This window comes from Budorcas taxicolor, chromosome 10, assembly GCF_023091745.1.
Source record: "Budorcas taxicolor isolate Tak-1 chromosome 10, Takin1.1, whole genome shotgun sequence".
Lineage (NCBI taxonomy): Eukaryota > Metazoa > Chordata > Mammalia > Artiodactyla > Bovidae > Budorcas > Budorcas taxicolor.
In genome coordinates this window covers 9,040,714-9,068,252 of record NC_068919.1, presented here as the reverse complement: position 1 = coordinate 9,068,252, position 27,539 = coordinate 9,040,714, and the positions used below count along the sequence as shown (strand labels likewise).

General features: G+C 37.8%; 1 protein-coding gene across 1 annotated transcript in view; it reads left to right on the top strand.

Annotated features, from left to right (window-relative positions):
• The window catches only part of TBCA (tubulin folding cofactor A), an 84,565-nt gene that overhangs the window by 56,589 nt on the left and 437 nt on the right, over positions 1-27,539 (top strand). The window contains exons 2-3 of the mRNA XM_052647084.1: positions 14,118-14,223; positions 25,613-25,699. Of these exons, the coding sequence (XP_052503044.1) occupies positions 14,118-14,223; positions 25,613-25,699 (193 nt within the window). The remainder of the gene's footprint in view (positions 1-14,117; positions 14,224-25,612; positions 25,700-27,539) is intronic.

Below are 27,539 nucleotides of genomic sequence, written 5' to 3'. Positions count from 1 at the left end.
ATTTTTGACTATGAGGAGGATCAGCACCCCTTAACTCTAGAGTTATTCAAGGATCAACTGTGTGTGTATAATACAAATTTTCAAACATATGTGTTTAAAAAATAGTGAAAAATATTCAAAACATCAATACAGCTTTCATAACCCTTTATATAAAACTGTTGGACCCATATGTATTTCTGAATTCCAAGTTTTTTAGATTTTAGGACTGTAATATATGTATTTACAAAATAGCATCTAGAGAATTATTCTGTAATTAAGCAAAGTCACATTTCTACAGTGAAACATATGATTGTCACATTAGGTAGGATACCTAGAATCTATAAATATTTTCATTTTGGTTGAGATCACACTTTGCTGCTAAATGAGTTTAACCCTAACTTAATTCTTAAGTTACAATTTTTTAAAAATGTTTGTGGAATTTTAGATTTATGTGCATTTTGAATCAATAGTGGTTACTTTGTGCAATGAGATTATGAATGATTTTAAAATTTTATTCTTTGTAATTTTTCAAAGGTTTCTATATTTATAGGAGCATATGCATGTTTCAAAAAAATTTTAGTAATTCAAAAACTATGACTATATATACTTGATTTTTCTTATTAAATCTTAGCCTCTCCTAGAGGAGAGTCCAATTTACCAGGAGCTATTCATTCATAGATTTAACTAAACTATTTTAATAAACATAGATAACTTCATAAGTTTAAGGGAAATTAATATTTCAAACATAATACCATTTCACTCTCTTTTATCAGAAATTTACTAACTCATACAACTCCAGTTGTTTAACAGGATGCCAAGGAGAAGTAGGAAATTTTACATATTGCAGACTGGGTATCACTTGATACTACCATTTTGGAAAGCAATGTGGCCATATCTAATAAAGTTGAAATTGTGTATATACTCTGTAAAACCTCTTCCATGTCATGTGACTTGTCATCAGTACATTGATTTATACTGTTTGAAAGTGGAACTTTTTCAATTTCTCTTGTATCCTGCTTTAGCATTTTATTTATCGTAATTTTACATACTGGTATTACTGGGTTCTCACTGTAATTTTTTTTTTCTTATGAGAGGGCAGTATTTTTGCTATTCAATAACTTGCTTCCTGAGCCTTTTCACAATATGGCTTCTCTTTAAACAAAAGATGCTTCTTGCTTCTTTGATATTCCAATAGTCATATGAATATTTAGCACCTTTACTTGTCAAATGTGATACGTAGTTGAGTGTCTTCAGTTTTGCCAAGGCCATGGCTGCTGTTTTCCATGGACAGCCACATGGAATAGGATGACTTGGATTACCAACCAGAATTGTCAGTGGATCTAGGCAGAAAACGAAGAAAAACTAAAGAGCCTCTTGATGAAAGTGAAAGAGAAGAGTGAAGAAGTTGGCTTAAAACTCAACATTCATAAAACTAAGATCATGGCATCTGGTCCCATCACTTCATGGCAAATACATGGGGAAACAATGGAAACAGTGAGAGACTTTATTTTGGGGGGCTCCTAAATCACTGCAGATGGTGACTGCAGCCATGAAATTAAAAGACTCTTGCTCCTTGGACGAAAAGTTACAACCAGCTGAGACAGAAAATTCTGAAAGAGATGGGAATACCAGAGCACCTGACTTGCCTCTTGAGAAACCTATATACAGGTCATGAAGCAACAGTTAGAACTGGACATGAAACAACAGACTGGTTCCAAATAGGAAAAGGAGTACATCAAGGCTGTATATTGTCACCCTGCTTATTTAACTTCTCTGCAGAGTACATCATGAGAAACGTTGGGCTGGAAGAAGCACAAGCTGGAATCAAGATTGCCAGAGAAATATCAATAACTTCAGATATGCAGATGACACCACCCTTATGGCAGAAAGTCAAGAGGAACTAAAAAGCCTCTTGATGAAAGTGAAAGTGGAGAGTGAAAAAGATGGCTTAAATCTCAACATTCAGAAAATGAAGATCATGGCATCTGGTCCCATCATTTCATGGGAAATAGATGGGGAAACAGTGGAAACAGTGTCAGACTTTACTTTTTTGGGCTCCAAAATCACTGCACATGGTGACTGCAGCCATGAAATTAAAAGATGCTTGCTTACTCCTTGGAAGAAAAGTTATGACCAACTTAGACAGCATATTCAAAAGCAGAGACATTACTTGGCCAACAAAGGTCCATCTAGTCAAGGCTATGGTTTTTCCAGTGGTCATGTATGGATGTGAGAGTTGGACTGTGAAGAAAGCTGAGCACTGAAGAATTGATGCTTTTGAACTGTGGTGTTGGAGAAGACTCTTGAAGGTCCCTCGGACTGCAAGGAGATCCAACCAGTCCATTCTGAAGGAGAGCAGCCCTGGGATTTCTTTGGAGGGAATGATGCTGAAGCTGAAGCTCCAGTACTCTGGCCACCTCATGCGAAGAGTTGACTCATTGGAAAAGACTCTGATGCTGGGAGGGATTGAGGGGCAGGAGGAGAAGGGGACGACTGAGGATGAGATGGCTGGATGGCATCACTGACTCAATGGACTTGAGTCCGAGTGACTTCTGGGAGTTGGTGATGGACAAGGAGGCCTGGCGTACTGCGATTCATGGGGTCGCAAAGAGTCGGACACGACTGAGTGACTGAACTGAACTGAGACAGCATATTAAAAAGCAGAGACATTACTTTGCCAACAAAGGTCCATAGTCATGTATGGATGTGAGAGTTGGACTGTAAAGAAAGCTGAGCGCCAAAGAATTAATACTTTTGAACTGTGGTGTTGGAGAAGACTCTTTGAGAATCTCTTGGACTGCAAGGAGATCCAACCAGTCCATCCTACAGGAAATCAGTCGTGAACATTCATGGGCAGAACTGATGCTGAAGCTGCAACTCCAGTACTTTTTTCACCTGATGCGAAGAACTGACTGAATTGAAAAGACCCTGATGCTGGGAAAGATTGAAGGTGGGAGGAGAAGGGGACAACAGAGGATGAGATGGTTGGATGGAGTCAACAACATGATGGGACATGAGTTTGAGTAGGCTCTGGAAGTTGGTGATGGACAGGGAAGCCATGGGGTCGCAAAGAATCAGATGCGACTGAACTGAGGCATAGAACTTATCTCTTTCATTGCATACTTTCTCAAAAATCACTGTATTTGTCTTACTTCTGAAATCTTGTGAGTCGCTTTTGTTCCACTTCAGAATTGTCATATATGTATCTTTCAATTGAAAATGTTAAAAGACAGTGGTGAGATTTTTAGACTCAACTTTTCATTCCTTCAGCAAACGTTGAGTGTCTGTGCTGTGCTGTACTAGGTTGCGTCAGTCACGTCTGCCTCTTGGTTGTCCCAGGAACTGTATAGCCCGCCAGACTCCTCTGTCCATGGAGTTCCCCAGGCAAGAATACTGGAGTGGGCTGCCATTTCCTCCTCCAGGGGATCTTCCCAACCCAGGGATCTAACACGTCTCTTATGTCTCCTGCATTGGCAGCTGGGTTCCTTACCACTAGCCCCTTGAGTATCTACTATGTGTCAATTACAGATCAGGAATAGAGTACAAATACAGCCTAATCCCATCCTCAAGGAATTTAAGACCTAACAGGTAAGACTTGGTTTTACTGTAGTGTGGTACATGCTGAGATAGTTAAGTAGGGGTTGGATAGAGTTGAGGTCTTCGAAATCAGTGGTCAGCAACCCTTTTTTGTAAAGGACCAAGAAATGTATATTTTAGACTTTGAGAACCATATCTATTACAACTCCTCATCTCTGCTGTCATTGTGTGAAAACAGGTATAAAGGATACGTAAATGAGTGAGCGTGGCTGTGTTCTAGTAAAACGTTATTTATGGGCACTGAAATTTGAATTTCTGTGATTTTAACATGTCACAGCATTTTTTTTTTAATTTTTAACCATTTAAAAATATGAAAACTGTGTTATACTGTCAGACCATACAAAGACAGATGGCAGGCCAAATTCAGCTCATTGGCCATAGCTTGCCAACCCTTATTCTACACCTTAGAATTACAGAATATTGTTGAATGTGGTTCTTTCTGATAGCTTATCCAGTCCTAGCTACTTTTATTTACTAGAGGAGTTTACTAACCTGTCATCTTTAGGAATATTGAAAGTGTCATTGCTAATCCCAGTGGTTTCTGATTATCCCTGATATTCTGAATACTAATTGTGATTCTGTTACGATAATAAAAGCAACAATAATAATCTATTACATTGATGATATGCATGTTTCCCAGCACACATGTTCTAAACTTCGTTGCTTACAGGGTAAAGTGTAAGGCTTGAGTGTTTGAGAAACGGAGTTGTGTGCATTGTGGAGTTGTGGGGCAGCTGAAGAGCAGCGCACGTGAAACAGCACCACATCTAAACGGGCAGCAGCCTTTGCCTAGTTCCGTCCAGCAGGATGAACGCAGCCTAATATTCCCTGATGAAAAGTATCCAAGAGAAGCCGGAAATCCAGACTTAAAGCCCCCAGTTGTTTAATTCGGTGGCAGATGTTAGGGGTTCTTTTTTCATTCTTTCTGTGAATAAAATTAAACCCTCTCTAGGTCTCACTTCAGCAACTGGCCATCTGTGTCCTAGCAAGTGTCATTTTCTGTTTCAAAGGAACTTTTAGAGAAGTATCTACAGTGATACACATTAATGATTTTATTTTGAAATTTTAAATCTCAGCATATTTTTATCTTATTACTGAAAATTATTATTAAAGCAGTTTAAATCTATAAGTAAATGTGAATTTCTGGACATGCTGTTCACATGTTCAGCTGTTGTTAAGTCTAAGTCTGAATATATCCACTACTTGCAGCTTTCTCCTATAGCTGAATTTATGGTCACAAGCTTTTTTCTTTTTCTTTTTGTTAATATCTTTATTGTGATGTAATTCATATACCTTATAAATCACCCACCGTACAGTCTGTGTGTTTAGTATATTTACAGAATTGTGCAACTGTCGCCACAGGCATTTTTAAAACATTTTTTTTTAATGTGTTTCGGCTGCACTGGGTCTTGGTTGCAGCACACGGGATATTTGGTCTTCATTGGGGCGTGTGGAATCTTTAGTTGTGGCCTGTGGAATCTAGTTCCCTGACCAAGCATTGAACCTAAGCCCCCTACATTCACAGCAGGGAGATTTAGCCACTGGACCAGCAGGGATTAGATCTGATAGAGTGCCTGAAGAACTATGGATGGATTTGTGACATTGTACAGGAGGCAGGGATCAAAATCATCCCCCCCAAAAAAGGCAAAGTGGTTGTCTGAGGAGAACTTACACATAACTGGGAAAAGAAGAGAGGTGAAAGGCAAAGGAGAAAAGGAAAGATATATCCCTTCGAATGCAGAGTTCCAAAGAATAGCGAGGAGAGATAAGAAAGCCTTTCACAGTGATCAGTGCAAAGAAATAGAGGAAGACAACAGAATGGTAAAGTCTAGAGATCTCTTCAAGAAACTTAGAGACACCAAGGGAACATTTCATGCACAGATGGGCACAATAACGGACAGAATGGTATGGACCTAACAGAAGCAGAAGATATTAAGAAGAGGTGGCAAGAATACACAGAACTGTACAAAAAAGATCTTCATGACCCAGATAATCACAATGGTGTGATCACTCACCTAGAGCCAGACACCCTGGAATGTGAAGTCAAGTGGGCCTTAGGAAGCATCACTACAAACAAAGCTAGTGGAGGTGATGGAATTCCAGTTGAGCTCTTTCAAATCCTGAAAGATGATGCTGTGAAAGTGCTGCACTCAATATGCCAGCAAATTTGGAAAACTCAGCAGTGACCACAGGACTGGAAAAGGTCAGTTTTCATTGCAATCCCAAAGAAAGGCAATGCCAAAGAATGCTCAAACTACCGCACAATTGCATTCATCTCACATGCTAGTAAAGTAATGCTCAAAATTCTCCAAGCCAGGCTTCAGCAATACGTGAACCGTGAACTCCCTGATGTTCAAGCTGATTTTAGAAAAGGCAGAGGAACCAGAGATCAAATTGCCAACATCCACTGGATCATGGAAAAAGCAAGAGAGTTCCAGAAAAACATCTATTTCTGCTTTATTGACTATGTAAAAGCCTTTGACTGTGTGGATCACAATAAACTGTGGACAATTCTGAAAGAGATGAGCATACCAGACCACCTGATCTGCCTCTTGAGAAACCTATATGCAGGTCAGGAAGCAACAGTTAAAACTGGACATGGAACAACAGACTGGTTCCTAATCGGGAAGGCAGTATGTCAAGGCAGTATATTGTCATCTTGCTTATTTAACTTATATCCAGAGTACATCATGAGAGATGCCAGGCTGGCATTCAGAAGCATGAGCTGAAATCAAGATGGCCAGGAGAAATGTCAATAACCTCAGATATGCAGATGACAGCACCCTTATGGCAGAAAGCAAAGAAGAACTAAGGAGCCTCTTGATGAAAGTGAAAGAGGAGAGTGAAAAAGTTGGCTTAAGACTCAGCATTCAAAACACTAAGATCATGGCATCCAGTCCCATCACTTCATGGCAAATAGATGGGGAAACAATGAAAACAGTGAGAGACTTTATTTTGGGGGCTCCAAAATAACTGCAGATGGTGACTGCAGCCATGAAATTAAAAGATGCTTACTCCTTGGAAGAAAAGTTATGACCAACCTAGATAGCATATTAAAAAGCAGAGACATTGCTTTGCCAACAAAGGTCTGTCTAGTCAAAGATTTGGTTTTTCCAGTAGTCATATATGGATGTGAGAGTTGGACTGTGAAGAAAGCTGAGCACCGAAGAATTCATGCTTTTGAAGTGTGGTGTTGGAGAAGAGTATTGAGAGTCCTTGGATAGCAAGGATATCCAAGCAGCCCATCCTAAAGGAATTGAGTCCTAAATATTCGTTGGAAGAACTTATGCTGAAGCTGAAACTCTAATACTTTGGCCACCTGATGTAAAGAACTGACTCATTTGAAAAGAACCTGATGCGGGGAGAGATTGAAGGTGGGAGGAGAAGGGGATGATGGAGCATGAGATGGCTGGATGGCATCACAGACTCAATGGACATGAATCTGAGTAAACTCCAGGAGTTGGTGATGGACAGGGAGGCCTGACATGCTGCAGTCCATGGGGTTGCAAAGAGTCAGACACGACGGAGTGACTGAACCAAACTGAACTGAACCACCAGGGAATTCCCTGGAAGGTTTTCATTACCACCAAACCCTTTAGCTCTTACCTTCCTATTTCCCCCATCCTTGTTGTTGTTTTAGTCCCTGAGTTGCATCCGACTCTTTGCGAGCCCATCGTCTGTATCCCTCCAGGCTCCTTTGTCCATGGGATTTTCCCAGGCAAGGTTACTAGAGTGGGTTGCCATTTCCTTCTCCAGACAGTCTTCTCCACCAAGGAATCAAACCCTCATCTCCTGGATTGGCAGGTGAATTCTTTACCACTGAGTCACCAGGGAAGCCCCATCCCCCGTCCTAGGCAGTCTCTAATTTACCTTCTGTTTCTGTAGATTTACCTGTACTCTAAATAGAATCATAGAATAAGTGGCCTTTATGGGTGGCTTCTTTCATTTAGCATAGTGGTTTTAATATCTACCCAGATGATACCGTGATTCAGTCATTCATGTTTTGTGTGCTGTTGTTCCATTGTGTGGTATACCATATATTGCTTGTCCACTCATCAGTTCATGGACTTCTGCGTTGCTTCCACTTTTTACCTCTGCATGCGTAATGCTGCACTGAGCGTTCATGTACAAGTTTTCATGTCGACATATGTTTGCATTTCCGTTGGGTATATACTTAGGAGTGGAATTCCTGAGATATGTGGTAACTCTGTATTTAACTTTTGGAGGAATGGCCACGCTTCTAAAGCAGTTGTACCAGTTTACGTTTCCACTGGCAGTGTTTGATGGCTTCAGTTTTTCCGCATTCTTGTTAATAACACTTGTTATTATCTGACTTTTTGACTATAAACTTCCTAATGGGTGTGAAGTGCTATCTCGCTATGGTTTTGATTTGCATTTCTCTGATGACTAATGATGTTGAGCATCTTTCCATTTGCTGATTGGGCACCTGTATATCATCTTTAAAGAAATGTCTATTCAGCTTGCCTATTTTTTAATTGGATTTTTAAAAACTTTTTTAAATTAATGAGTTGTAAAAGTTCTTTATATGTTCTAGATACAGGTTTCTTATCCAGTATATGCTTTGCAGATATTTTCTCCCATTCTGTCGTTGTCTTTTCACTTTCCTGATAGTCTTTTGAAGCACAAAATTTTTTGATCTTGATGAAGGTCAGCACTTTTTTTTTTTTGCCGCTTTAGTTTTTAATTGAAGGATAATTGCTTTACAGAAGTTTGTTGTTTTCTGTCAGACATCAACAAGAATAGGTACACTCATGCCCCCTCCCTCCTGAACTTCCCTCCTAACTCCCTCCCCACCCCACCCTTCTAGATTGTCACAGAGCCCCTGTTTGAGTTCCCTGAGTCAGACAGCAAATTCCCACTGGCTGGCTGTTTTACATATGGTAATGTAAATTTCCATGTTACTCTCCATACATCTCACCCTCTCCTGCCTTCTCGCTGTGTCCATAGGTCTGCTCTCCATGTCTGTTTCTCCATTGCTGCTGTGCAGATAAATTCATCAGTACTATCTTTCTCAATTTCACATACATGAGTCAGCTGCAGTCCATGGGGTCGCAATGAGTCAGACACGACTGAAGCCACTGAGCACGGCATATGATGTTTATGTTTCTCATTCTGACTTACTTCACTCTGTATAATAGGCTCTGGGCTCGTCCACCTCATTAGAACTGCGTCAACTATGGTCCTTTCTATGGCTGTAGTATTCCATTTTATGCATGTACCACAGCTGCTTTACCCACTCATGTGTCCGTGGACATCTTGGTTGCTTCCATGTTCTAGCTATTGTAAATAGTGCTGCAGTGAAAATTGGGTACATGTGTCTTTTTCAATTTAGTTTCCTCAGGGTGTATGCCTAGGAGTGGGTTTGCTGGGTCATACGGTGGTTTTATTCCTAGTTTTTTAAGGAATCTCCATACCATCTTCTGTAGTGGCTGTATCAGTTTGCATTCCCACCAGCAGTTCTCCACACCCTCTCCAGCATTGATTGTTGGTAGACTTTTTGATGATGGCCATTCTGACCAGTGTGAGGTGGTATCTCATTGTAGTTTTGATTTGCATTTCTCTAATAATGACTGATGTTGAGCATCTTTTCATATGTTTGTTAGCCATCTGTATGTCGTCTTTGGAGACATGTCTGTTTAGGTCTTTTTCCCACTTTTTGATTGGATTGTTTGTTTTTCTGGTGTTGAGTTGTATGAGCTGCTTGTATATTTGGGAAATTAATTCTTTGTCACTTGTTTCCTTTGCTATTATTTTCTCCCATTTTGAGGGTTGTCTTTTCACCTTGTTGGTCATTTCCTTTGATGTGCAAAAAGCTTTTAAGTTTAATTAGGCCCTATTTGTTTATTTTTATTTCCATTACTCTAGGAGGTGGGTCATAGAAGATCTTGCTTTGATTTATGTCATTGAGTTTTCTGCCTATGTTTTCCTCTAAGTGTTTTATAGTTTCTGGTCTTAGATTTAGTTCTTTAATCTGTTTTGAGTTTATCTTTGTGTATGGCATTATGTTCTGATTTCATTCTTTTGCATGTAGCTGTCCAGTTATTCCCCACATCACTTATTGAAGAAGCTATCTTTGCCACATTGTATATTCTTGCCTCTTCTGTCACAAATAAGTCACCTATAGGTGCATGGGTTTAAGGTCAACATTTTTGTTTCTTGTGCTTTTGGTGTCATATATAAAACTCCAAATCCAAAGTCATCAAGATTTACCTACATTTTTCTTTCAAAACTTTTATAACTTTTGCTTTTTATATTGATCCATTTTGAGTTAATTTTTGTATGTGGTATGAGGTGAGGAGGGAGGTAGAAATGATAGGCTTTTAACCTCAAAAATCAAACTGAAGGTAAAATGTCTGAAAATACTAATAAGTAAATACACAAGAAAGTAGCAGGAGGCACATGAAACAAGACTGCCCAGTTGTTCGTAATTGTCACGCGGAGTGATGAGTATGACTGACTACATATTTGAAATCGCTTTGTGTCCATACAGAGTCAGTTAAATGGTTTGTTCTCATTTGGTTATTATTACCCTGATAGCCGTCATTTCTTAAAATTTCTCCTTATGTATGTCGTTTTCTATTGCTTTTTTGTTTCTTTATTTTGCTTTTCTATATTTATTTATCTAACTGCTAAAAGTGACCAAATTTTGAACTTGCTGTGTTTCTCTGTACATGTGGGTTTGTAAGGCTAATAAACATGTTCAGTTAATTATGCCTTTAAAATATAATAAGTTATAACTTTATATTTATTTGTACTTACTTTAATAGCATTTAAAAACTAGCAAAAGGGATCAGTGTTTAGAGAAGTACAGCTATTAGATATATTTTGGTATCTTTCTAATTGAATTTTGCTTTATTCCACAAAACTTAGAAAATATAGCTAAAGGAAAAACTAGCAGACTTTAAAATAATTCAAAATTGTGCCACTCCGAAATTAATTATAAGCATCTAATTTTTAAATAAAAGTAATACTTACATATGGGGGGGGGACCCTGAAACTTTTATTGAAAGGCATAAAATGAAAGCTTATTTACCTCCCAGCTGACCACCCCTACTACCCCATATCACTAGGACTTTTCTTCTCAGGTAACCACAAATAGATAGTTGCCCGGGTATATTTTGTTACTTGTTATTTGAGAATCTTTTGTTGTTTGTTTATATTCATGGCAGCGTAAAATTTATCCCTGTTTGGTGCTTTTTTTTCCCACTTTGAGATATGTCAGGATGAGAATTTAAAGGTCACATTCTACTATAAATACTGTTAACATTTTGTTATATTTCTTTCCATCTATGTTGCTAGTGCGTGATCATGAAGAACCTTGCTTGTACAACTCAAAATTCCAAACTGGAACATTTTAGTGTTTTAATATTTAGTATGCATTTTATGTGGTGATTTAAATCCAGACTTTAAATCTAAAACCTTCTAGATAGTATGACAAAAGATTTTTTAGATTTGTGAACTTATTTTAATTCTGTTAGAATATGAAAATTGTGTTATTTTTTGAAATACATTTAATCTTCCTTTCAAATGATTAGACAGAAGCTATCCTCTAGTATGATTTTTAAATTCCTTCTCAGAGCATAGTTCTAGAAGTAAGTTTTCAAGCCAGGGGGAGAAAGCTACTTTTAATTGGTATGGAACTGTGAACTTTTTTTCCTTCTGTTCCTGAGATAATATGTATGTAGGAATATTAGTGTTTTTTTGAACTGCACTTTTCTTTTACATTAAAAGTTTGATTAACAAGAACTAGGGGAGATTGCACTATTATGATTAATTGAATTTTGATTATCTGAGGAATAATCAGTAGAACTTTGTATTGCTCTGGTCTTTATTGTGGGAAATCTTCCTGATCTATATCAATACCTTTTCTTGCTTTAATAAATACTTGTTTCCACTGCTTGTCTGTGCAAGAACCATATCTAAATTATATATCCCAGTCCTTCACACAAGGAAGATGAGATGTAAAATTAAGTACATGATACTTTTTTTAAAGATTTTGTTTTTGAAAATAACTTAATCGTTCTTTCTTTGGGATTTGGCATGTAATATTCTGACTCCTTTCCCAGCAAACTGAGCTTTTACCATTAGGTTGTTTCAGGTACATGTGTAAAAGTTTAGATTAGTTCAGTTCAGTTCAGTCGCTCAGTCATGTCTGACTCTTTGCCACCCCATGAATCACAGCACGCCAGGCCTTTTTGTCCATCCCCAACTCCCAGAGTTCACCCATACTCAGGTCCATCGAGTCAGTGATGCCATCCAGCCATCTCATCCTCTGTCGTACCCTTCTCCTCCTGCCCCCAATCCCTCCCAGCATCAGGGTCTTTTCCAATGAGTCAGCTCTTTGTATGAGGTGGCCAAAGTATTGGAGTTTCAGCTTTAGCATCAGTCCTTCAATGAATACCCAGGACTGATCTCCTTTAGGATGGACTGGTTGGATCTCCTTGCAGTCCAGGGGACTCTGAAGAGTTTTCTCCAACACCACAGTTCAAAGGCATCAATTCTTCGGTGCTCAGGTTTCTTCTCAATCCAACTCTCACATCCATACATGACCACTGGAAAAACCATAGCCTTGAATAGAGCCATCAGTTCAGTTCAGTTCAGTTGCTCAGTCGTGTCCAACTCTTTGCGACCTCATGAATCGCAGCACCACCAGGCCTCCCTGTCCATCACCGTCTCCCGGAGTTCACTCAGACTCACGTCCATCGAGTCCGTGATGCCATCCAGCCATCTCATTCTCAGTTGTCCCCTTTTCCTCCTGCCCCCAATCCCTCCCAGTATCAGAGTCTTTTCCAATGAGTCAGCTCTTCGCATGAGGTGGCCAAAGTACTGGAATTTCAGCTTTAGCATCATTCCTTCCAAAGAAATCCCAGGGTTGGTCTCCTTCAGAATGGACTGATTGGATCTCCTTGCAGTCCAAGGGACTCTCAAGAGTCTTCTCCAACACCACAGTTTCAAAGCATCAGTTCTTGGGTGCTCAGCCTTCTTCACAGTCCAACTCTCACATCCATACATGACCACAGGCAAAACCATAGCCTTGACTAGACGGACCTTAGTTGGCAAAGTAATGTCTCTGCTTTTCAATATGCTGTCTAGGTTGGTCATAACTTTTCTTCCAAGGAGTAAGCGTCTTTTAATTTCATCACTGCTGTCACCATCTGCAGTGATTTTGGAGCCCAAAAAAATAAAGTCTGCCACTGTTTCCACTGTTTCCCCATGTATTTCCCATGAAGTGATGGGACCGGATGCCATGATCTTCGTTTTCTGAATGTTGAGCTTTAAGCCAACTTTTTCGCTCTCCTCTTTCACTTTGTTCAAGAGGCTTTTTAGTTCCTCTTCACTTTCTGCCATAAGGGTGGTGTCATCTGCATATCTGAGGTTATTGATATTTCTCCCAGCAATCTTGATTCCAGCTTGTGATTCTTCCAGTCCATCATTTCTCATGATATACTCTGCAGAGAAGTTAAATAAGCAGGGTGACATTATACAGCCTTGACGTACTCCTTTTCCTATTTGGAACCAGTCTGTTGTTCCATGTGCAGACGGCCCCAAATAGTCAATAATGTGGTACTGGCCCTAAAACAGACACTTAGATCCATGGAACAAAATAGAAGTCCAGAAATGAACCCACTCTCATATGGTCAATTAATCTGTGACAAAGGAGACAAGAATATACAATGCGGAAAAGATAGTCTCTTCAATAAATGTTGGGAAAACTTCATTTCATGCAGAAGAATGAAACTGGAACACTTTGTTGCACCATATTCAAAAATAAACTCAAAATGGGTTAGACTTGAATGTAAGATCTTAAATCATAAAACTCCTGGAAGAAAATATAGACAGTCACCTCATTTACTTTGGTCTTAGTAGTGTTTTTTTGAATATGTCTCTTCAGCAACATAGATGGACCTGGAAGGTGTAGATGCTGAGTGAAATAAGTCAGAGAGATACCAAATGATTTCACTTACATGTGGAATCTGAAAAACAAAACAAATAGACTCATAGATACAGAGAACAAACTGGTGGTTGCCAGGGGGAAGACAGGTCAGGGAAGACGGACAAAATAAGTGAAAAGGATTAAGAGATACAGCTTTATTGGTTACAGATGATGTATAGTTATTGTGATGATCACTCCATAATGTATAAAAATATCAAATCAATATGTTATGTACCTGAAACAAATATAATATTATTAATTATAACAATTTAAGTAAATAAATAAAGCAAGCAATAAAGAAATGTTATTTTATATTGTAAATACAATTGCTATAATGGAATGTGTTTTTAATTAAAATTTTAAGAATACTATGCTTTGATAAGTTGATTTGCTTTAATCAGGTATAAAATTTAAGAGTAAAAGGCTCATACATCTACAGCTAAACTATTTTCTTCCCTTCCTTTCTCCCTGTCTAGTTACATATGCTTTTTAAAGTATGCTTTATAGTTACATCGTTCCTTTGTTTCTTGTGGTCAGTTGCTAGAGAGAAAGTTAATTCTCTGAAACATTTTTGGTTTATTTATAGATTGGTCAAAGAAAAAATGATGTATGAAAAAGAAGCAAAACAACAAGAAGAAAAGATTGAAAAAATGAAAGCCGAAGATGGTGAAAATTATGCTATTAAAAAACAGGTAAAATTATTATTTAAGATATAATTTTACCTTAAGACTTCAGTCTGTAGTTCCTCTCTAATCTCATACCATGTTATAACTTTAAGTACCATCTTTGTGACCATTCACTTATTTACACAGCAGATATTTATTAAACCCCTGCTACTTGCCAAATGCGGTTTTAGGCACTGTTTTAGATGTGGCATTAAAACAACAAAACAAACCCAGAATTCCTGCTTACTTGGCATTCGTTCTTATGCCACTGTCTGTCTCTGAGCCCGATAGAAAACATTCCAGATGCATGCATTCAGCTGATCACCTCTTGACATATCCTCCCTTCTGTGTTCAAGCTAAGAATCTTGGTCTTCCCTCAGTCCAGCTCGTCGCCTCCGAAGAAGAAGCTATTCTCGCTCTTGTTTCCCCCCTCTCAATCAATGGTACCTCTGCTTACTCAGATACTCAAACCAAAACTTACAGGTCTCTTCTTGATCACCAAGTCCTCTTTCTTTCTCCCTTGATTTCTTTCTCTGCTGTCGCTATCCTGGTCCAGTCCACTATTATTTCTTGCCTGGACTACTGCAGGAGCCTCCTTGTTGATACTGTCTCTTGATAACCCTACATTCCTTTCATACTGCAGTAGCCAGGTTGATCTCTTTAGAATGTGTACCATATTACTTATTCTGTTACCTAAAATCCAGTGTCTAATGAATTTAGAATAAAATCCAGATGACACTAGGTAAAAGGAGAATATACAAGAGCTTATATAGATAATATCTCAAGACTTGTGTTTTCAAATCAGCTTTATGAACTCACAGTGGTTTTTATCAGATAAATTTTGTTATATAGAATGGTAATAATGCCTCCTTAGCTCCAGGCTTAATTAAGCAAAATTAATCCCTTAAAATGGACTTCTCTGTAGGTAGGTGCTTTCTGTGATGCTAAAGGAATGCAGTCACACCTGAAATGTCTTCTTTCTTTAGGCTATCCAAAAAGAGAACTTTCTTATTTTCTTGACTTTCCAGGAGAGCTTGCCTTCCTTTGTGTGTGATATAGCAAAGGACATTTTTATGGGGGAGGATTTGTAAACAGGTATGTAGGTATAATGTGTCCCCCAGTATGTTTTTTGTAAACTAACTGCTCTTCATGAGGATTTACATACATAATTTAACTTTTTGATTCTTAAAATTATGTTAAATGTTTTTTGACAGCTTCTTCCATAAATATTCATATCCCCTTTGTACCTCTCTCACTAAGGTACTCTATTTTCCCACATCTAGTGAGAAGCATTGTAATGTAGTGTATCACTTAATTCACCCAGGTCCTGCTTGGATCCCATCCAGTTTGTTTTCCCACTTGTATAGTTTAGTTTTTTTTCTGCTCTGTGCTTTCTGTCACCAATAATGTATTTTAAAATAGTCCTATAGCTGGAATATGAGTTGTAAGTTACATGGAATGGGGAATATGTTTCCTTTCTAAACGTTTCTGTGTGCTCAGTTGAGTCCAGCTGTTTACAACCCTGTGGACCATAGCTCCTCCGTCCATGGAATTTTCCAGGCAAGCTTACTGGAGGGGTTGCCTTTTCCTACTCCAGGGGATCTTCCCAACCTAGGAATCAAACCTGCATCTCTTGCATCTTCTGCACTGGCAGGCGGATTCTGTACCACTGCACCACCTTTCTAAACAAATTCTACAAATAGTGCCACAGATTATCACAGTATCTGTTTTATTTAATTTTTAATATTTGTGTATTATCTTTCAATAAAATTACTGCTTGATAGGTAAGAATTAACTCTATTGAATCCTGTTCTAATTGTTATTTGACGATATTAGCCACTTACTGGTTATATCATGGATTGGATATGCAGATATAAAAGGGAAAAAGTGAGTGAAAGTCACTTAGTTGTGTCTGACTCTTTGCAACCCCATGGACAGTCCATGGAATTCTCCAGGCCAGAATACTGGAGTGGGTAGCCTTTCCCTTATCCAGGGGATCTTCCCAACTCAGGGATCAAACCCAGGTCTCCTGCATTGCAGGCAGATAGATTCTTTACCAGCTGAGCCACAAGAGAAGCCCAAGAGTACTGGAGTGGGTAGCCCATCCCTTCTCCAGCAGATCTTCCTGACCCAGGAATTGAACCAGGGTCTCCTGCATTGCAGGTGGATTCTTTACCCACTGAGCTACCAGGGAATCCCATAAAAGGGAAAAATATTTATTCAGAAACCCTTTCTACACTCAGCCATGTTAAGATTCTTTTGTCACAGTGGTCATGGTTTATAACATGACTTCCTAGATTCATAGTCAGCCTAGTACTTAAATGTAAGAGTATCATCCCATATCTAATTACAGAGCAATGAATTTTTCATGTTTGCTGTTCTCAACCTGCAGTATATACAGTTGTCCAGTTTTGTTTCAGAGTCTCGTGGAACTTTGTCTTTACTCTAGCTCAGCCTACCTGCCTTCCTCAGTCCCTTTCCCTAGCTTGCTTGTGCTGTTGGTGCAGCCATTTATGTTTTTCTTGCATGCGAGGGGAGTTGCGTTGCCAGAAGCACTGCTCTGTCCCTAATTGCCTAATGCTTTAAGGCCAGTCAATGCTTCTTGACATTTGCTGACACCCCTCATAAAAAATAGCAAGACAGCCAAATGCCAAATTTTGAGGGTTCTCTCCCATTTTCCCTTTTTTTCCTCTTTTTCTGAGCTGAATGCTGTCTGCAATCACTTCTCGCTATCTTGGCTTGTCTCTCACTTGGTTCCATTTGCTCTGGCTTTCCTGGATCTTCTGAACCAGCCCTGTTTTATAACTTACACATACAGTGCTGTCCCTATCAAACTTCTTACCTGAAATTGATTACCAAAACTGTTCTCTCCTGGAATAGGCCTCATTTTGGTTCTTTTAAAGTAAACTAGGCAGAAGTTTCAGGGCCCTAGCAAGCCAAAATACCAGTTATTCTGCTGTCCTTCGTTCTCTGGCTAAAAAATATAACACAGTATTCAGAAGTTAACCGAACATTGATGTTAGCCTTCTTCTGCTTATGATATTCCTCTTTTCCTCCACCTTCCTCATCATACTTAATTTTTACATGAACATAAGTTTTCATTTTTTGAGATAAATGCCCAAATAATTTCTGGGTCATGTTAGTACATTTTTTGCTTTAAAAGGAACTACCAAGATCTTTTCTGAGTGGCTGTATTCATATCATTTTATGTTTATATCAGTCATCTTTGATGGTTTGACTTCACATCCTTGCCAGCATTTGGTGTTATCGCTATTTCCTTTTAATTTTGTTTATTTATTTTTGGCTGTGCCAGGTCTTCACTGCTGCCCAGACTCCCTCTAGTTGCAGTGAGCGGGGCTTCTCTTCCTTGCTGTGTGCAGGCTGCTCACTGTGGTGGCTTCTCTTGTGTGGAGCACAGGGCTTCTCGGCTTCTGTAGTTGCCGTATGCAGATTCTAAAGCGCTGGCACAGTAGGTGTGGTGCACAGCCTTAGTTGCCCTGTGCCATGCAAAATCCTCCTGGACCAGGATCAAACCTGTCTCCCCTGCATTGGCAGGCAGATTCTCAACCCCTGGACCACCAGGGGAGTCCTGGTGTTATCACTGGTGTTTTCACCATTTTAATTTTGACATTTACCCATCACATCTACATGATTAGTGTATAGTGACAGCTGATTTTGCTTTTAATTTGAATTACCCTAATGACTAATAATATAGAACTTCTTCTCATTTGCTGATTGCCCATCTGTATATCCTCTTCAGTGAAATGTCTATCCATGTTTTCTGCTCATTTTCTAATTAGGTATTTTGTTTCAGTTTTGAGAATTTTTAATATTTTCTAGATAAATGCCTTTTGTTGGATATACGGTTTGCAGATATTTTCTTTTAGTCCTCATTTTGTCTTTTTACCCTCTTAATATAATCTTTTATTGACCAACAGTCTTTAACTTTGAAAACATAGCCTTTACAGCAAATGCATCCTTTTGTGAATCATACTTTTGATGTCAAATCTAAGGCCTCTTTGGCTAGACTTTGGTCCTGAAGATTTTTTTGTTTTCTAAAAGTTGTGTGGTTTGATTTATCTCTTACATTCCCGGCTTCAATTGGGTTTGAGTTAGTTTTTATTTAAGGTGTGTGTGTGTGCTTAGTTGCTCAGTCGTGCCCAACTCTCTGCGACCCCATGGAGTGTAGTCCACCAGGCTCCTCGGTCCATGGGAATTTTGCAGACAAGAATACTGGGAGTGGACTGCCATGCCTTCCTTCACAGGATCTTCCCAACCCAGGGATCAGACCCAGGTCTCCGGCATTGCAGGCAGATTCTTTACGGTCTTAGCCACCAGGGAAGCCCCTGTAAGGTGTGAGGTTTAGTTAAAGATTCATCTTTTTGCCTGAGTGCCCAGTTCCAGCAGCATTTGTTGAAAAGGTTCTATCCTTCCTCCACAGAAATGCTTTTGTTCCATTGTCAGAAACCAGGGGGACTTGTTTGTGTGTTTGTTTTTGAGTTCTCTTCTGGTCCATTAATCTGTGTCTAACTCTGCCAGTACCTCACCGTCTTGAATACTGTAGCTATATAATGAACCTTAACATTGGGAAGAGTGAGCCCTCTCACTTGCCGCTTTTTCTCTCAGAATTATTTTTCCTAATTTTTTTGCCTTTCTGTAAAAATTTTCAAATAATGATCTCCATTAAACCTGGAGATCAACTTGGGGAGAATTAATGTCTTTACTATGTTGACTCTTCCAGTCAGTGAACATGGCAAGTCTCACCAGTTTATTTAGGTCTCATTTCTTTCTTAGAATTGGGTTGGCCAAAAGGTTTATTTGGGTTTTTCCAAATAAACCTTTTGGCCAATCCAATATTTTGTAATTTTCAGCATACAGATCCTATACATATTTTGTTAGATTTAAACCTAAGTGTTTCATTTTTTTTGAGGGTATTGTATTTAGTTTCAGTTTTAGTTTTTGGTTTCAGTTACCAATGCTGTATTTATTGTTAGATATAAAAGTGCAGTCAGTTTTTTATGTGTTGATCTTAAAACCTGCAACCTTGACTTTGCTGACTTGACGGATTAGTTCTGGGAGTTTTGGGTGGATTCCTTCTGACTTTCTACATAACAATCTTGTCATTTGCAAATAAAGACAGTTTCATTTGGGGCTTCCCAGGTGGCACCAGTGGTAAAGAACCTACCTGCCAGTGCATGAGATGTAAGAGACCTGGGTTCAATCCCTGGGTTGGGAAGATCCCCTGGAGGAGGAAATGGCAACCCACTCCAGTATTCTTGCCTGGAAAATCCCATGGACAGAGGAGCCTCCTGGGCTACAGTCCATAGAGTCGCAGAGAGTCAGACCCGACTGAGCGGCCAGCGCGACACTGCGGTTTCGCGTCTTTTAAATCTGCATGTCTTTTATTTGCTTTTCTTGCCTTATTGCTCTGGCTGGAGCTTACAGTGCTATGTTGAATAGGAGTGTGAGAGTGAACATATTTACCTTGTTTTCAGTCTTAAGGGGATAGCATTTAATTTTTTACCATTATATAAATGTTAGCTGTAGTGGTTTTTAGATGGTCTTTTTCAAGTTGAGAAAGTTCTTTGTTTATGGTTTTGCTGAGTATTTTTGTCATGAATAGGTATTAGGTTTTGTCAAATGCTTCTGTGTCATTTGGTAAGATCACATGAGTTTTCTTCTTTGGCTTGTTGAAACTGTGAATTACATGGATTAATTTCTAAATATCGAACCAACCTTGATTGTGTTGTATAATTCTCTCAATTGGTGGATTTGAATTGCTAGTATTTTATTGAGGATTTTTGCATCTAAATTTATGGGAAATAATGGTCTGAAGTTTTTTTTTATTAAGTTGGGAAGTGTTCCCTCTTTTTTCTTGAAAGATTTGTATAAAATTGGTATTAAGTGTTTAAATATTTGAAAACATTGTTCAGTGAAAGCATCTAGGCTTGGAGAGCTCTTTTTCAAGAACTTTTTAATTAAAAATTTGGTTTATTTAATAATTATAGAACTGTTCAGTTTATCTGTTAGGTTTTGGTGGTTTATAGTTTTCAAGGAACTGGTCCATGTCTTCTAAGTGATTGAATTTATGAACATTATGAATATTACTGAGCATTATGAACATTTGTGAGCATTATAAAATTACTTTTAGCATTTTTTTCCTCTTTTTGTTGGTTGTGAGATCTGTACTGACATTCTCTGTTTTGTTACTGTTAGTGGCAATTTGTACCTTTTTACTGTATATTTGTCAGTCTTAACTAGAAGTCTATACCAAAAATAAAGCTTTGTTTCATTGCTTTTTTCCCCTCTGTTCTCTTTCTGTTTTTCATTTTATTGATTTCTGTTCTTATTTGTTATTTCCTTTCTTCTGCTTGTATAGGTTTATCTTGCTCTTCTTTTTCTAGGTTCCTGAAGTAAAAACTTAGCTTTCTAATTTGAGATCTTTCCTCTTTACAAATCTAAGCATTTAATACTCTAAATTTCTCTCTCAGCATTGCTTTAGCTGAAAATCCCAGAAATTTTAATATGTTATTTTTCATTTATCTGTGTATTTCTCTGTTTCCTTAGAGACTTCCTTGTTGTGACCCATTAGTTGTTCAGAAGTATGTTGGTTAATTTATAAAATGTTTACAGGTTTTGCTGCTATCTTTCTGTTACTGTTTTCTAATTTTATTCCATTATAGTCAGACATGTACTATGTTTTGTTTCAGTACTTTTAAATTTGTTGAGGTTTTTTTTTCATTTTGTGTTTGTTCCTTTTGGTCCAGGATATAGTGTACTATAGAGAATGTTTCATAGGTGCTTGGAAAGAATTAGTATTTTTGTTTCATAGGTGTAGAGTGTTCTATAAATGTCAGTTATATCTTTTGATGATGTTACTGGGTTCTTTTATATCTTTGCTGATTTCTTTTTTCTCTGGTACTTCTGTCATTTGCTAAAACTGGAGTGTTGGAATCCTCAGCTGTATTTCTCTCTCTCCTTTTATCTTTATTGTTTCTAGTTTCATGTGTTTTGAAGCTCTTTTTTAAGTATATACACATTTAGGATCACTGTTTTCTTGATGGATTGATCATTTTATCATTATGTAATATCCCTCTGTGTCCCTCATAAATTTTTACTCTTAAGTCTATTGTATCCAATGAATCCAATATGGATATAGTTGCTCCTGTCTTTTTCTTTGATGTTTGCATGGCATATCTTTTTTCTATTCTTTTTTTAACCTATCTCTTTCATTTGAAGTGAGTTTCTTGTACACCTGTTTTTAGACCATTCATGTTTAAGTAATTATTGGTATGTCAGTGCTTAGAGCCCAGATTATTTTTGACTCATAGGATTCTTCTTCCATCCTTAACCATTCATCAATAACCACAGAACACAAGTCAAATGAACTTTTTCTTTCTTTCTTTCTGTCTGTCTGTCTGTCTGTCTGTCTGTCTTCTTCATGGCATGGTGACTGGGTCCTAAGAGAAGTGTTTCCCAAAGTGATCATTCCAGGAGATTCCATGTAGAAGCTACAAGGCTTCTTAAGATGCAGCTTCAGGTCTTCAGTTTCAGAATGCCCCTTCTGCCACATCCTGTTGGCTTCACAGTGCCAGACCACATCCACTGTGGGAGGTGCCTGCTCACGAGCAGGAAAACAAGGAGGTGATGCCGTGGGCTCTGTCTTGGCCGCTGACTGCCGGTGCTACTAACGCACGTGCTAGAGCTGAAATCAGGGGCTGTAACTCACAGCTGGTTAACCAGCCGATCACACTCGGACTCGGCTTTATCGTTTGTAGATTGAGGACACTGGTCTGGATGACATCCCAGATGTGGTTATGTCCTTTCTAACTCTATGCTTCTGTTTCTTAGATATCTTTTTTCCCCAGCTTTATTGAGGTAAAATTAAAATGTATATATTTTGGAGAAGGCAATGGCAACCCACTCCAGTGTTCTTGCCTGGAGAATCCCAGGGACGGGGCAGCCTGGTGGGCTGCCGTCTATGGGGTCGCACAGAGTCGGACACGACTGAAGCGACTTAGCAGCAGCAGCAGCAGCCTGCGCTGAATCAGTCTAGTTGTGCCTTACGCACACACAAACACAGGCAAAATGGTCGATTGCTTAGAATGAGTTCCTTCAGGACTGCCTCTTGTAAATTAAGGTATAACTAAGAACATTTGCACTACTACACACAGAGTTTAGGTGATCTTGGTGCAGTGGGGGGACTGCAGTGACTAAAATGAAACTCACACGTACACGCTCTGTTGAAGACTAAGGGGAAACAGGTGTTCAGCCTAAAAAACATTTCTTAGTGGATTTCTACAGTGTGTCTTGGGTTTAACGCAAATTAAAACATTTAAAAGTTGACTTACTAGCATTTGTGGATTCCAGATTGAGACCCGTTGTAAGAGCAATGATTTCTTCTGTGAATCAGCACATTCTTTTATAAATCAAAGTTTAAAGTTTCTCACTAAATCCATCTTATACAATTGACTGGTTTTGCTAACTACAGATGTGATGGGAATAGGGAAAAAATAAAATATGGGGGGAAAGGGGGAAAAAAACCAAAATGTATATATTTAAGGTAGGCAGCTTGATGGTTTGATGTACATATACCTCATAAAATATCTACCGTATTCACGCTACTGAACATACCCGTCACCTCACATAGTTACTGTTTTTTTTTTCTTCATCAAATAGGTTTCTTAACTTGTTTATTATCACATTACCATTTTAGCACGATATAAAAGAAGAGACTTAACCAGCATTCCGGCAATCTCTGAACTACTCTTAGAGCTCAATTTGGCAAACTAATACAGTTACCATTGGTTCCAGAAGCAGCCAGTATCTAACATTAGACTGTCCATAGATTATTATAGGTATAGCCAGCCCTGCATAAATGATCTGGATCACTGAAGGAGCTAGAAACCATTGGCTAGGTTATTTCACACACTCTTCTTTTTGAAAAATTAAAGATCTGCTAATAGATTTTTCCTTTCCAATGTATGTATGTTTGATTGTGAGTGAAGCTGATCATATTTGAGTTCAGTGGTTTATTCACTGTTGCAACGAGTCTCGCTAAGCTTCCCCCAGGATCCTTAGTTAGCCTCAGTCTTGTCATAGCACTGAAATAAACTGACAGTTTATCCAGGTGTTTTAAACAGAGGCACCATTCATTTGAATGACTACTTCCAAAAAGAACACTTTGAATGATAATACTTTTTTCATTTATTCACGTGTTTTGAGGGGTGTCTTTACTGTATAATCATACCTTATATACTGTCTTTTAAAATTATTCCTGACAATTGTAATTCACTGTCGGAAGGTAAAGTGTATGATTTGTGGCCTTGATAAGGATGTGGTTTATGGATCCCAAACCATAATTATCACTGTACTGGATAAAGTCCAGTGAAACAGTGTTAGTGTCTATTTGCATGTTTATTCTCCCATGTGGATTGGAGGATGAGACCTTCTCTTTTTCATATTTATATCCCCTGTACCTGACATCCTACGACTACATAGTAAGCTTATTGTGTGAAATGAGACTGATATATGGGAGAGACTGAGCTTTGGCCCTTCTTTAGTCAGAATCCTATTTGATTAATTGAGGGATATAGAACAGTAATGAATAGAAGGTACTTTGGACAGCATTGTTTAAAGTTCATGTCCATGACAACACTAAAGCTTGCCAAATAAGTTTTACAAGTATACATTTTCGCTTATGTGTCTAACCCAATTCTTTGTATTTGTTTCATCTTGTTTAATTCCTATAAACTAGGGGGGCCCATAGGGGAGGAAATATGAATTCCTTACCTAATTAAATGTCCCTGTCACTGACTTTTCACATGTATGCAAACTAACCAGACACACAAAAATAAATAGTTAGTGGCTCAGTCGTGTCCAACTCTTTGCAACCCTATGGACCAGACTCCTCTGTTCATGGAATTCTCCAGGCAGGAATACTGGAGTAGGTTGCCATTTCCTTCTCCAGGGGGTCTTCCCAACTTAAAGTCAAATCCAAGTCCCCTGTATTGTAGGTAGATTATTTACCATCTGAGGCACCAGGGAAGTCCTCAAAAATAGATTAATGGCAATGATTGAATTGCCATGGCATGGTATGAATAGCTATAAAATAAAGTCATGATCCCGTGTTTGAAATTTTCAACATGTGCCGTATTAGCAGAAGAATTACAAGTTCAGCAAGAGATTTCACCTAAGAAAAGAGATGTGGATAGAGAGCATTGTTGTATATTATAATTTTAATTTTTATTTATATTATGAACAATGATAAAACTTTGGGAAAAGGAAGAAGGTAGTGGATTCATTAAAGTTTCTATTAGAGTGTAATAGGATTATGGTTACCATTAAATTATGTCATTTGTTTTTAATGTGAGTTAGATAATAAAGCTTCTAGGTTAAAGTTCAAGATTTTGTAGCCATTTCACCAAAGGTATTTGACCAAACATTACTTTTTGGAAATAAATGTTTCATTGATCTCTGTGTCTCTTTCTAAGACTAGTTTAAGGAGATAAAGCTTCATATTTCCTTGGGAAAGAGACTTATTTGAGGTCCAACATCTGACACTAATATATTTACCCTCTAACTGATTGGGTTTCCCATTCATCCATTTGATTATTTTTCTTCTTTTTATGATTTGATATATTTTATAGTCCAGCTTCAAATGGTGAAATTTTAAGTCGAGAAATATCCTCCAAAGTAAAGATTCCTGTGTTTAATTCTGTAGTGTCTGTCTTTGGGAGAAATAGAGAGAAGTTCAGATTCAGAGGGGTGCCTGGTTGGTGATTTGGATCATACTGCATGGGGAGAATAATCTCTCCCCTAAAATGAAGCACAGGGATAAGTAATAACTTTTTATGCATGATAAGCATCAGAAATGTGAACCTGCGGGTCTCTGCTCTTCATTTTTCCTCACCTCTGTCTTTCAGTTAGAACCTCCTGCAGTGTGCACACGATGTGATCAATAACTCAATAACTTTTTTCATGCAGTAATTATCTCCATGTGATATTATCTGAGCACTGTTTTTCTTTATTACTCAAAAGATGCAGGAGATGTTTATATAACCAGCTGATCCCATTTTGGATAACGGTGCTTTGTGACAGCAGGAGAAACAGTTTATTTTAAATAACCTTTTTAAATAAATGCTCTATGAAGAGCTTTCAGAGTTAATTTTTACTTAGCGTGAGAAGGTGATTACCAAAAAGGTTTAGATTGAAAACTTGTACTTTGTATATTTTACAGTTTGAAAGTCATTCTTTCTAACTTCTAATAAACACAATTAAAATTAAAATATTGAACCATTTAACATAGCCATAATTTTTTTCTGTTCCTCTAAATCATTTTGTATGTTTTCAGAGGTGTGAGCTAAATGCGTACGTTCTGCCATCTCTGCATGTCTCACAGGTCGTTTTGTTACAGGCCGAGATCCTGCAGGAGTCCCGGATGATGATTCCAGACTGCCAGCGCAGGTTGGAAGCTGCACACACTGATCTTCTGCAGTTATTAGTAAGTACTACTTATCTGTCTTATGTTTCAATGTTATTTCAGTCTAATACATCAAAGGCCAAAACTTTAAATCTTTGACACTGAAAACTAGTTGGTGACATTTTGTTTACTTGCTCAGTGTCCAGTGTATTTTTAAATAATTAGTGGAGTTTAAGTGGTGTTTAAGTCATGCCTCCAGTAAAAGCACTGTGTCATCATGTTCACTCTAGTCATTTAAACTGAGTTGAAATATATTTGAGTTATCATGGTAGGTATTCATAGTACTAATACTGTCCAGCAGTATCTTGAATGATTCCATTTTCACACATAGACATCTTTTTTAATACATTAAATGTAAATATTCTGTTTGATGTTTTAAAAGATCCAGATATTTCAAATGAATTTAGGCTGTTTTACAAAGGATTTGGAATTCTTCCCGATTCAAACCTAAAATGATTTGAGAGAGGAAAGAATACCCTGTACAGTAATATATAGGCAGTCCTTTCATATTAACTTGGAGCTGGTAACACTCTTTATCATATTTGCTAGTATAAATGTCTTGTGATATAGTGGCAGAATCATTTTAAAAAGGGATTCTAAGAAAAATGAGAAGTTCTTTTTTTATTTCTTAAAAAAGATGAAAGCAGAGTACTGTGTATACGCCAGTTATTTTTGCTATTTGATGATGATTTGATGAATTCTGTCATTTCCTTTATTAACCTTTAGTTTCTAGTTCTGGAGCTAATATTAATTACCAGCTACATAGCTGTCTCCTGTTCATGGTTGTTTCCTGTACATCAAACATAGTGAGGCTTTTTCAGGTTGATCATATGAATATATTCTTGGAAAGAGAATGAGATTCGTTTTCCCACCAAAATAATATCAGGACTAAGTCTGTAGAAAAAACGAAACAGAGAAATACATTTTACTTTACTTTTGAAACAGAACTCGTATTTATCTGTAGGACCCTTTTAAAGGCAGGATAACTCTCTTTAAAGCCAAAATGAAGCTAAGTTTTTAAAATAAAAGAGATGAAATAAAAGATAAATGAAAACAGGAAATACTCTATTAAAATATTACCCGGAACAGCAGCATCATTTGTATTTCCTGACAATTGAAATGCTTTTTTCTCTCATGAATGTAGTAACCAAGAAAGTAATAAAAACTGCTTAAAATATAATATTGTCTTTGGATGATGTATTTGTGTATGAGGATATATTCAGCAATGTCTGTACCCTCAAAGAGCTTATATGTTCTAACAGAGAACAAAGGCGTGTTCAAATGTAATAGAGAAGTTTAAGGAATTCTTACCTGTAGTCTGAATTAAGCAAACCCTCAGTCTTTTTTTCCTTTAAAATTTCATATTAAATACATGTACACACACTTCATTTCCTCTTCCCTCTAGCTGTTTGTATATATTCATCTTTTATTGCCTGACCTGAATTGCTGACCATAGTTTTGTTTACTAAAAAATCAACAAAATTGGCTGTGCTCTATGCTCATTAACTTACATTATTTCATTTATGTGTTACTACTATTAAATAATAGTTTTGTGTATGATATACCAAGGAAGAACTCAGTCTTTAAATGCCAGAAACTGAAAGCTGTTGTTCCCATGTAGTAAGGTATATAATACTCATCAACAGGAAGACAGTTCCCTTTTCTTAACTCTAGTGTGACATCTGTAGCCTTCTTTGTCATTTGAGTAGCTGTAGGGTTATTTCGGTCTGAATGTCATCATATATGTAATGCATTAGTAAATAATATTTTACTGTTAGTGCATTAATAATACCATTTTGTTGTGTTAATAAAGTGAGAATACAATGTTTTAATTTTTTCCTGAGGTTTTAATTACTTAGTG